This window comes from Dermacentor andersoni, chromosome 7 (genome assembly GCF_023375885.2).
Source record: "Dermacentor andersoni chromosome 7, qqDerAnde1_hic_scaffold, whole genome shotgun sequence".
NCBI classification, from domain to species: Eukaryota; Metazoa; Arthropoda; class Arachnida; order Ixodida; family Ixodidae; genus Dermacentor; species Dermacentor andersoni.
Window position 1 is genome coordinate 155,797,925 of NC_092820.1, and position 12,448 is coordinate 155,810,372.

A 12,448-nucleotide genomic window follows, 5' to 3' on the forward strand; every position below is an offset into this window, starting at 1 on the left:
CTGCGATGTCGTTTTTCCGAACGGCTGACGGGGCCGAGATCTGGGCACACCAGCAGGCGGTATTCCCGGACTGCAGGGCAAGAGGCGAACCCACCAATTCTGCGATGTCGTTTTCCGGGCGGCCGACGGGGCCGAGATCTGGGCACATCGGCAGCGCCATACCCGGACTGCAGGGCAGAGGCAGACCCGCCAGTTCTGCGATGTCGTTTTTCCGAGCGGCTGACGGGGCCGAGATCTGGGCACACCAGCAGGCGCCATTCCCGGACTGCAGGGCAAGAGGCGAACCCGCCAGTTCTGCGATGTCGTTTGCCGGGCGGCCGACAGGGGCCGAGATCTGGGCACACCAGCAGGCGCCATTCCCGGACTGCAGGGCAAGAGGCGAACCCGCCAGTTCTGCGATGTCGTTTTTCCGAGCGGCTGACGGGGCCGAGATCTGGGCACACCAGCAGGCGCCATTCCCGGACTGCAGGGCAAGAGGCAGACCCGCCAGTTCTGCGATGTCGTTTTGCCGGGCGGCCGACGGGGCCGAAATCTGGGCACACCAGCAGGCGCCATTCCCGGACTGCAGGGCAAGAGGCGAACCCGCCATTTCTGCGATGTCGTTTGCCGGGCGGCCGACGGGGCCGAGATCTGGGCACACCAGGAGGCCCCATTCCCGTACTGTAGGGAAAGAGGCAGACCCGCCAGTTCTGCGATGTCGTTTCCCGGGCGGCCGACGGGGCCGAGATCTGGGCACACCAGGAGGTCCCATACCCGTACTGTAGGGCAAGAGGCAGACCCGACAGTTCTGCGATGTCGTTTTTCCGAACGGCTGACGGGGCCGAGATCTGGGCACACCAGCAGGCGCCATTCCCGGAAGGCAGGGCAAGAGGCGAACCCGCCAGTTCTGCGATGTCGTTTGCCGGGCGGCCGACAGGGGCCGAGATCTGGGCAAACCAGCAGGCGCCATTCCCGGACTGCAGGGCAAGAGGCGAACCCGCCAGTTCTGCGATGTCGTTTTTCCAAGCGGCTGACGGGGCCGAGATCTGGGCACACCAGCAGGCGCCATTCCCGGACTGCAGGGCAAGAGGCAAACCCGCCAGTTCTGCGATGTCGTTTTTCCGAGCGGCTGACGGGGCCGAGATCTGGGCGCACCAGCAGGCGCCATTCCCGGACTGCAGGGCAAGAGGCAGACCCGCCAGTTCTGCGATGTCGTTTTCCGGGCGGCCGACGGGGCCGAGATCTGGGCACACCACCAGGCGCCATTCCCGGACTGCAGGGCAAGAGGCCGACCCACCAATTCTGCGATGTCGTTTTCCGGGCGGCCGACGGGGCCGAGATCTGGGCACATCGGCAGCGCCATACCCGGACTGCAGGGCAAGAGGCAGACTCGCCATTTCTGCGATGTCGTTTTTCCGGGCGGCCGACGGGGCCGAGATCTGGGCACACCACCAGGCGCCATTCCCGGACTGCAGGGCAAGAGGCGAACCCGCCAGTTCTGCGATGTCGTTTTTCCGAGCGGCTGACGGGGCCGAGATCTGGGCACACCAGCAGGCGCCATTCCCGGACTGCAGGGCAAGAGGCAGACCCGCCAATTCTGCAATGTCGTTTTCCGGGCGACCGACGGGGCCGAGATCTGGGCACACCAGCACGCGGTATTCCCGGACTGCAGGGCAAGAGGCCGACCCACCAATTCTGCGATGTTTTCCGGGCGGCCGACGGGGCCGAGATCTGGGCACATCGGCAGTGCCATACCCGGACTGCAGGGCAAGAGGCAGACTCGCCATTTCTGCGATGTCGTTTTCCGGGCGCCCGACGGAGCCGAGATATGGGAACATCGGCGAGAGCCCTACCCGGACTGCAGGGCAAGAGGCAGACCCGCCAGCTCTGCGAGGTCGATTTCCCTGCGGCTGACGGTGCTGAGATCGGGGCACATCAGCCAGCGCCATTCCCAGAGTGCAGGGCCAGAGGCAGACCCACCAGTTGTGCGGTGTCGTGTTCCTGGCGGCTGATGGAGCTGTGAGCTGGGCACATCGGTTCGTAGTGGCTGCGAAGTGAGAGTCATTCCTTGAGCTTGTTTTTCTTTTTTTGTGCTGTCGCACTGACGCGTTTACGCGTATTTGCGTACAGACTGCAGAATTACACGTATGCAGTGCTTCAGTATACCAGTACAGTATCCGGGCGCAATTCCTTCTAACCATAGAGCATTTTATATTTTTGCAGGTGGGGTCTAATTGCGCAGGTCGAAATGGCCGGCGGCTCCATTGATGTCATTAATCTTTGCTTGGGCTGCTAAGCACGAGGTCTTGGGATCGAATCCCACCATGGCGGCTGTATTTAAATGGATGGCGAAATGCGAAAGCACCCTTGTCCTTATTTACGTGCTCAGTAAGTAACCCCAGACGGTCCCAACTTCCGGAGTCCCTCACTACGGCGTGCCTCATAATCAGATCGTCGTTTTGGCACGTAAAACTCCACAACTGAATTTCTTTAACTTATGCTCTCTATATCCGCCACGGTTAAACGAAGTAACGAACTCGACATGAACGAGCCGGACAGGAACGTTGAGCGTAGGGGTTCTGTAACAGTCCACCTAGTGGACGGGTCCATTTCGTCTGCTGCTGAAGTGCTGATTGGCGGAGGCGCCTGGCTGCTGCGGACGCGCAGCCCAGCCCAACCAATTACAACTTCAACAGCAGAATAGAAGGACATATCCATTAGTTGAACTCTTACAGAATGCATCCCCAACTTCGTTTCTTTGGACACGACGCGATCGAGTCGATTCAGAAGACGGCCTAATCCTGACGGAACACCACAATTTACAGTGATTCGTGAACAGTTCTGCGTATGGGCAGGCCGAGTAAGACTTATTGTCTTAGCCTGTAAGAGACCACCAAGCGACGCTGCGTACACTTTTCGAGGCAGTTACCGAGTGACCAACCGCTGTATTCTTCCCGAATGCGTTTACATGCTTTTTTTATGAGTGGCTAGATTCGCCAGCGGCTTATGTGCTGGCACGACCCGGTGCCTACTCACATCAATTTCATGTTTGTACGAACGGGCGACAGAATACCTACGCGGCATTGAAACTTCACCCAATTTTCCAGATTTCGTGCCTCAGGAGCGTTGTTAAATTTGGTATTGCCAGTAATATAAATTTAGAACAGGTGCGCAAGATGAGCATCAAAATTATCTCACGTCACTCTAGATTTAAAAAACTTTATGAAGTGCGTTACTCATAGCATAGATAAAACCGCTTGAGCATGAGAACAGAAATGGCGGCGGTCAATGGTAAAGTTGGTTAAAGCACGAGTATTGATCCGCGCTTTATACATTTGAAGGAACACAATGCCAAATTGATTCAGATATGCCGTGCTGCTGGCGGTGGCCGTCATTGAACAACGACATCAGCTTGTTGACCACCATGACGTCATGATATGAAATGAAATTTATTGCGAGTATGCCGGCGAAACACCCATCAGTTGTATTTGGGTGTATAGAAGCGCGGATAACGCTAAAAGGGGGCACTCACGTGATGGTCCACGGTGCAAAGCACACGAGCGCCAGGAACTTGGTGAGGTAAGCCTTCCTCTCGGTATCGTCGGTGGATATCCACTTCACAATGGCGCAGGAAGTGCCCTCCAACTTGTTGGGCGCGTCTAGACAGTAGGCTTCGATGATGGCGCGTCACTAATCTTGCGTCAGAGCCGGGAAATGGGAGTGGCTCTTCCACACCTACGACACGTAAAGAAATCCTCTTCCGCTGTTTAAAAAGTGCCGCTCATTGACGTTACCAACAAGCATAGCATTAGCGGCAGCACGAAGTTGCATACAGAACACACAAGAGGAAGCTTGCGCTGTGATCGCTCAGCAAACATGAGGAGTTATAGCCAGTCCGTCGAATTGTGATTCGTAGCGAGCTGCACCACGAATGCACTGGCTATGTGCCACTTTTCAATGAACTTTTTCACGCTAACTTGGGTGACTGGCTATGCCCCACTAGGCATGCGTTGCACATCAATGAAGAAACAAAATGCGAACCGGATACACGCATCTCGGAGGCAACGCGCGGATTTCTGGATGGCGCCATTCGCAGGCGCAACATTTCCCATTGGAAGCAATACATCGTCAGCAGGGAAAAGGCTGCCACGACTGGATCTGTTACGTGCCTAGATAACTCTACAATGCAAATATCGAACTTGTAAAGGTCGAGTGAAATGATCAAGGAAATATTGGCAAAATGCTACAGCCTGCATGTAATAGGGTTCGTATATATGATGCTGGCTAGGTTACTCTTTGCAGCCCTGTTTCGAAAGGGATATCATTTAATAATAATTATACATTTATAACAATGATCATCATCAGCTAAGCGCGCCAAAGAGCCCGGAGGCAATACACGCCTCAAACACGACGCGTATCTCGGCGATCGCATGCACCGCCGCACCACACGCCTCTGTCGCCGCTGTATGGCGCAGCCTGTGCAAGAAGAAACGTGATAGATGAACCGGGCGGTAGTGCACACCAAATAGGTGATGCATTTCGGTAGTGGTAGTACTGTGTATCGCTACATTCCGTGCTTGCTAATTGCATTAACGTGGACATCCAGCGTAAGGTGGCTTGTGCGGATATTTTTCTCATGCTTCACAGCGATACACTTTCGATGAGTTATTGCGATACACAATTACATGGCGGTGAAGCCTTATACATCTATCATTATGCATCGCTTAATTAGGAAGACATTCTATACGAGCTCTTCGAAGCCAGGAGCTGTCGCCCTTTATCGACACTGAGCTAACCGGGCGGCAGGAAACATTTGTTAAGCCAGAGGAAATGAAAACACCTCAATACCAGCCAGTTACAACTTTAAATGAGCACTCACAACTGACCCTCACCAAAATGTAAATACCCCAAAAGACACCTTAACAGTGCACAAATTCTATGAGAGAGAAAGGAGATTTCCATTGCTTCACTCAAAACCACAACTAAACGCAACGGCCTCCACTTAGTGGTTGACTTACGCCACATCTACCGTAGATCAACTAAGTGTACCCGGCCTATTACATCGAAATGGTAATGAACCAAATGTGTGGATTTGAAGGCAAATGAGCGGGTAGTGTGTGGTTCGTCTGGGCAGAATTACCGCTTTGTCTCTCACCGGCTCATATCAAGGCAAGCTCGAAAATACAAGCTGCCGTCGTCGTGGTTCGCTACCACCGACATCGCATCTAACCCGTGACCTCTGCCCATGGCCTGTACAACGGTGACCGATTATAGTGAGCTGGAAAGACGTCGGCCGTACTTCCAGCAACGCTCCTCTAGTACCCGCGACTAACCTTGAGCTTCTCGGCGAATTCGAGCACCTTGGAGCACCTTGATATTTTCGTGCACGGGAGTGTAATAGAAGGACTCGACGAACAGCCCACCCACGCGGATGCTCGGGGTCCACTCGGTCTTTTGCTTCTGCTCAGCAGGGGTGCGTTGCCTGGCGACAGTGAAGAGCGCGTTGCAGCCAGAGTTCCTACGCATAGAAAAGACCGACATCGACAACAGTCATACGAAATCTGGCAAATTGCTTAACCGCGGAAGTGGTTTACGGTAGGGCCCCTTGCGGACATCCGGTATGAAAACAGAACAGAAACGTCTAAGCGATGCAAAAATAAAAGATTACAAAAAGACGCATGTAACTAGCTCTACATGCCTTACGTAAAATGGGAACAGCGTACCCAAAATCGCCGCAGGCTCTTGTTCTTGAATGCACGTGCCACGTGACCTCGGCTCGAGCTCTTCGTGCATTCCGTCGTCGTCGCCGTTTTCTTTCATCCGCCACCAACCGCGAAACCTTTGTGATAATGATGACGATGAAACTCTGTCATGGCTCGTACCCACTAAGGGGGAGGGACCAAGAATCGGGCATCAGGAGTTTTGCTGTGGCATAAAAAACTTTATTCAGGTCCTTCAGGTCACGCTAGTTTTCTAGCCTGAAGCGGGCCGCTCCCACATCGGGACCGAAAGGCCTAACCTCTCCGCCGTATCGCTGGCCCGATGGACTGCGCATGTCTGTTGTTCGAGTTCGGGGCTACGGGGAGCCGCGTCCGAGCGCTCTTTGGTGTTGTCCTCGTCACTGCGACTACAAGGATTCCATTGAAATCTTTCCGTTGACATTCTGCACAGAAGACGACGCTCCGACGACGCCCTTATATGGTCTATCCCCCACAGTGGGTGTGTGCCATCGTATAAGGAACACTACCACCACCTTATATGGTGACAGTTGTCGGGATGACCATGATAGGACGACTACACGAGCGAAGCCGCGTTTGCAGGCAACGCTAGTGTTAAAGGTGGCGTCTGCAGTGGAACGTACGCGACGCTTTGTATCGAAATGGTGTCTAATTTGTGTATTCTGCTGTTTTTTGTGAAATATAACTTTCGTGATGTTTGTTTGCGTAGCTGCGTTATTCATAGATTTTACTACAAATATCTATAGGGGACTTCTATGGTGTCGTCGTTGGTCGCTGTGGAAGCACTGGCTGTGGTATTCTGCCGCTGAGGAGGAAGACGAGGGTTTCATTCCAAGCAGCGATGGCCGCATGCGGCGATTGCTGAGCAGACGATGCAGCGCAGATGAGCAAATCTAGATTGTCGCCATGTCATCCTAGTGTTGCCGTCGTCGCCATACAGCCGTCGTTATGCAGTGGTCTTCGCCCCATCGTAATAATACGCTCGTCAATAACCCCGCTGTCCTGATACCGTTGTAATGTCATTGTCATCATTCCGTCCTGATCATACAAACTTGGTCCTTCCAACGACGTCAATTTTTCTTCGTCATTCCATGGTACTCTCTGCATCGCCGTTATACAGTAGTAGTCATGCTCACGGCCTAACTTGCTAAGCTAGTGTCGTAGCAAGTAGGTCGACACCGGGGACACTTTACGCATATGAACAATGTAACCGAAGTCTCACTCATCATCGCTCTCGCTTTCTTCGCAGTCCTTAATGTGCTACGAATAAAACGACATAAATGTGTTCCTTCGTCGTCAGAGCGACCCATTCGGGTGCAGTAACCGAATGAAATTGATTTTAAGAACTACTAAAAAGAGATAGTTTTGGCGTGCTATTCAAATATATCCCGCCAGTAATCATTAGCCCCTTCGTTGGAAAGCATATATTTGCTCCCGGAGCGGCGCCTTTTAGGGACATAGTTTGTACATGTATGTAACTGTGGCAAATTTTGTTGTTATTACTTTTTTGACCATATTCTGAAAGAAGTTAGTCCAATTCTTGGAAAATGTTCGAAATCTCTTATGTAAATTTTAAAGAGCACATGTAGGCGATGCATAAATATTACCAAAGCAAGCAGACCTTTTTTATTGTTTTCGTAAATTTACTTTTCCGCGGTTCGCGTTTCCTGAAAAATGCTAGCAGAATTTCTCACGTTACGCTTTTTCAGTTTGGCAAGTTGCATGGCGCTGTAACTTGCGCTTATCGTTGATCTCAATCAAGTTGGAGTGTTTGGCAGTAAAACATTATCTTGGATTTGAGGGTTTTATAAAACCTGAAGCAATCAAACTCTTACATGATACGGGAAGTTTTTAAGAAATGTATGGCAGTGGAAGAATCGGCAGCTTTCCAATCAAAGTAGGCTAACTGCAAAGTTTTTTTACGAAACGCAAACCAGGTAATGCAACCTACTTACAGTTAATGCAACGTACTTTAGAAGGAAAGCTGCCTATGGAACCCACACATTGAAATTCGTAACCTCAAGGGCGCTGCCATGCTGCTACTCTGTGCAGGCGCGCAGGCGCAGACGTCGACATGAAGTTAAGACGAGACGCACAATCAACGCTACCACGAGCTGCAATCAGTACGGTGGCTCTCTCTAGTTCAGGCGCCTGCAACCGCATTTTTTCAGGCACCATACGTATCGCAACAAAATTTTATAAATTGGCATCGGATCTTTCTCATAAATATACTGAATGAACTTTACATATTGTCCACACGTGCGTATTGCTTGTAAATACTTGTTTCTGCATGATATCTAGGTTATTTTCAGCGGTACAAACGTGAGAGGTAACCATATGGCGGCGTCCTTGCGGTTGCCCCTTTTTCTCCGAGCTTTCCTGCTTGAGTCAGTATAGTAACTCTGTAACGGAAATAGTGCACGCAATCATGTTATTGTGTTTTGTGCACGGAGTGCCGTGAAAATGGTGGCACGTTATTCGCGTCTCCTGGCGTCTCAGGGGAGGCGGTCACGTAAAGTGCGAGACGCGTTGATGCTCCGCTTTTTCACTAGTTGACGGTAAAATCATCGGTCGGTAAAGCAGCCTTGAAACGCACGCCTACGTACGCCCTGTTCACAACTCCTGCGTATTAAATTTTCTTTCCGTCTGTTTGTGCACAGCGCGAAGAGAGTGTTATCTGGAAGCGTTTACAACGGCGTCTGTCGTGCTGTCTGCATGCGTTACTTTATGTCTTACACCATATGCAGAGATGCAGGGAAAGCACGGAGAAAGCGGGAGGTGGAAATTAAAGGCCACGTGCAAAACGAGAACCAGGTGAAAACAGGAGCCAACGTTTCGACAAGTGGACGTGTCGATACCTTGGCTTCTGCTTTCACCTTGTTCTCCGCCGTGAAAAAAAAAAAGTCCACGTGTCGAAACGCTGGCGCCTGCTTTCACCTTGTTGTCGTTTTGCTCACATATGCAAAAGAAAGAGCAATGACACCCCTGTTTCGCTGTTAACCGTTTAGCCGAGAAAGTAGGAGGGTGAAGCGATACGCTGCGAGCGCCTGGCTCTATAGATCAATCAATCAATCAATCAATCAATCAATCAATCAATCAATCAATCAATCAATCAATCAATCAATCAATCAATCAATCAATCAATCAATCAATCAAAATCAAATATTTATTGAACCCAGAAACAACGCTGGGGTCTGGGTGCTGGTGCACAGAAAAATAAAACAATGTAGGTAAAACAGTGAAATACCTGCGATTAAACGTTGGGAGATAAAAAAAAATTGAGTGCGATAACAAAATGAACAGGATAAACAGCTACATGACGAACAACAATACAGCCATAACACACGAATGAGATACGGAGAACATGTACGGAAGGAGAAAGAACGTAATAATAATAATAATAATAATAATAATAATAATAATAAGTAGAAGAACCGTTAGGGCTTGGCCAAGCATTCGTATTCGTGGACGAAATCTAGGTGAATGACAAGAAAGAAAACGTCACGGCCAGGCTGAGCGTGCTGTCACGAGCTTCGCGTGCGTTCAGAAGAAGAAGAGGCACGGGTCCAGGTAAGTCACGGCTCTACGGGCTCTCTTACTTTGCTTAAGGCTCGAAACTTCTGATAGCATTCACCTGCATTCCGGACTTCTTTTAAATACTCAATCTGTTTCTACGTTATTGTTCGCAGCTACGGCAACCAGTTCCTACTGTAATCGTCTAGACACCCGTCAGGACAACAGGCTAGGCTATACGACGCTTGAACCTCGTTCAACGCACTCAACAGGAATAGGTAAATGCTGTCACCAAACGTATTTATAAGTATACGTAGTTGCCATTTTATTGAGTTAGCATTAGGAGTGTCAAAGGAGGAACAAATGCATGTTTGTGCTGTGGAATGTGGGAAGCCGGTCATGTGGTGGAATCATGTGTGTATATATATATATATATATATATATATAGGAAGAGAAGGAAGAGAGAGCGAGATTGCAACTGACGGTGGTCTGCTCCGGACCACCGTCAAGTGCACTTCGCTCCTCGAAGAGGCCGGACCTGTGTCGAATGAGCTCTTAACGCTTCTTGATGTGATTAACGTGGTGTCAATCATGGATCCATGACCTCGAAGAGGTGCGACCTAATACTAGCGCATGCCTCTCGCATTTGCCGCCAAATCACCACTTTAATCATCATTTAATCTCCGAAAAAAAAAACTCGTTATCGCTCAACAGTATTTCATATAACTAGTGGACACAAGAGATGCTTAATGTCAAGGCAACAACGTAGCATCTCAGCAGCTTTAAATTTTGCCGTATTTCATGTGTCAGCAGAGAACACGTTACTGCGATGCATAAAGGCAGTGTACTTGTCTTGCAGAGAAGCGCCAGTCGCCTACTTCCCTTTGTCGCGCACTAACTTGCCCGAGGAACATCAGAATAAAAAACAATATTTCGGATGATACAGGGAGGGACGTATGTGGAACACTTCGCCGGATAAGCGGCCAATACACGGGAACACAGCTCCAGCTATTATAGTTTCTCAATTTAAAAAGTAAGGATGTCGATATCCGGAAGACTGTTCTATATTACTGTGATATGTGAGGCTGCGTTTCGCTGTAGTAAGTCTAAATAATGGAAAGAATTTTCCAGTTATAGCTGAAACTTACATGGAACGAGATTAATAGTGCAGGCTGCCACCGACTAACGGGAGTATTAACATGACGTCATGTACGCCATATGGTTCCACTATGCTGCCTGAGACAAGCTGATCTAGATAACATGCAACGACTCATTGCACTGGTTGTACTGCAAAATGGCAACCTTTATGAAATCAGTGCGGATCTCCTGTAGTTGCATTTTCGTTACGAAGCTGGTGTATCGGCTGCCTCATAATACACGTTTTACACTATGCAGCACAAATAGTTCGACGAGGTGCCTCGTTTTCTCAGCAGTGCCAAGGCGTTTCCGTGGCATGACAAAGACGCATGGACGCCTTTATATGGTGAGTCTGTCTCTGCTTGAAGCTTCCTTCTCATTTTCTACCCCTATATTTTCAATTCATCCTCTACTCGGAAGTTCTTCCTCCACTCCGATGGATGGATGGATGGATTGATGTTATAGCGTCCCCTTTGGAACGGGGCGGCCGTGGGTAGCGCCACCAAGCTCTTGCTATTATACTGCCTAATGCCCAACCTAGGTTAAAGAAGAAAAAATAATAAGAAAATAAGAAAATAAGAAAAAAACAATATGAACTCGCACAACCAAATTTTCTGACCACCTATTGCGAACTTTGCTTTATTGCGAATTACGCCGAGTTGAGAATAGCGCCACCCCTCGACTGATTGATGACTATGCTGCGCTTCTCCGAAAATTGACGCGGAATGTCAATGAAGTTCAATGACCACTTCTGTCGCGGGGCGGCAGTGAGATACTTTATCGAGTCGAGGTGATGTGTCGAGTGGAGAGATGTTCTAGAATACGGGAGTTGGGGTAATTGCTCGATGCCTTAGTGACCAGTTGATGAATATCCCGAATGTCGTAAATATTGAGCAGACAGTTAAACCTAGGCGTCCAGAATTTCACTAAATAATGAACTTTTGCATGGCTTTTCAGCACATACCTCAAGCGACAAAGCCCGCAGGAGCGGCAACTACCAAATTCCCTGGCTAGGTTTATATCTCAATACGTGTGTTATCATTCCGCGCACTTGCGCTTACATTGAAGTGTGCAATCAATAGCCGGGGCAGTCGACGCAACCACGGTTTCAGACCGAACTGTTAGCTCGCACCTTACCAAGCACACAAGCGTCTCGCATGTAGCGGGATCATCATAATTAGCGTGGCTACTAATTATCGGTACTCGCACCTTACCAAGCACACAAGCGTCTTGCATGTAGCGGGATCATCATAATTAGCGTGGCTACTAATTATCGGTACTCGTTGCTGCGTCGATCACGATTTCACGGCAGCGCTTCTTCTTTGGCGATAATGTGTTGTACGAATTTGCTGCTAAAATTTTGACTCGTAAGCGGGCGTATAGCAGGCGTTCATGCACTCGTGACTCACGGTGCGTTACAGGAGCCAGCGTCCGCCGTCGTCGACGCTTCGCGCGTTCGTGCTGCACAGCTTCGTGGTGCTCGTCGTGACCGCGCTGCTCCTGGCCACCGTGCTCACCATGAACCTCGCGCGCATCGAGGAAGGTCGGTATAGCAGAGTGCTTATCCAAACCAATGCGCACTTTAGTTTGTGTTTGTAAAGAAGCAGGCATAGTACGCGCAGAAATAGCAGATACTGCGTTAAGACTTCATTGTTTGCTATTTCACCGCTCAGAACAACAATCTGTGCAAATTATCGATCATGGTCGAACAAGGAGAGCACTCAAGTTGGACCCAACGTTTCGACAGAGGAATTGACTACCTCAGGACGACGGCTGAATGTTTTATAATAAGGAATAGTGATTGTTCCGAAGAAAACGAGTAGTTTTGGCAAAGAAACGATGGCTTCAGCGTGGTTTCTCTTGGCCGCTTTTGATAGCACCTCTTTTATCTTAATATTTTCAAAATACTTTGTGCACTGCTATCAATCTACCTTGCCGAGGAAATTATCGTTTGTAAAGATTATATATTAGCAATCAGAGAAGGGGACGACAGCGCCGCCATGCGTTCGTTACGTCACGCATCAAAGCTTTTGCAGTGTCTGTGTCGCGGCTCATCAGCGCAGTATCGTGAGGTAGTTGAA

The 12,448-nt window shown here is 49.6% G+C and overlaps 1 protein-coding gene across 1 annotated transcript in view; it reads left to right on the forward strand.

The window, feature by feature from the left end:
• Positions 1-10,626: 10,626 nt before the first annotated feature.
• The window catches only part of LOC126533503 (neprilysin-1-like), a 30,186-nt gene continuing 28,364 nt past the window's right edge, over positions 10,627-12,448 (forward strand). The window contains exons 1-2 of the mRNA XM_050180675.3: positions 10,627-10,713; positions 11,789-11,910. Of these exons, the coding sequence (XP_050036632.2) occupies positions 10,697-10,713; positions 11,789-11,910 (139 nt within the window). The 5' untranslated portion in view covers positions 10,627-10,696. The remainder of the gene's footprint in view (positions 10,714-11,788; positions 11,911-12,448) is intronic.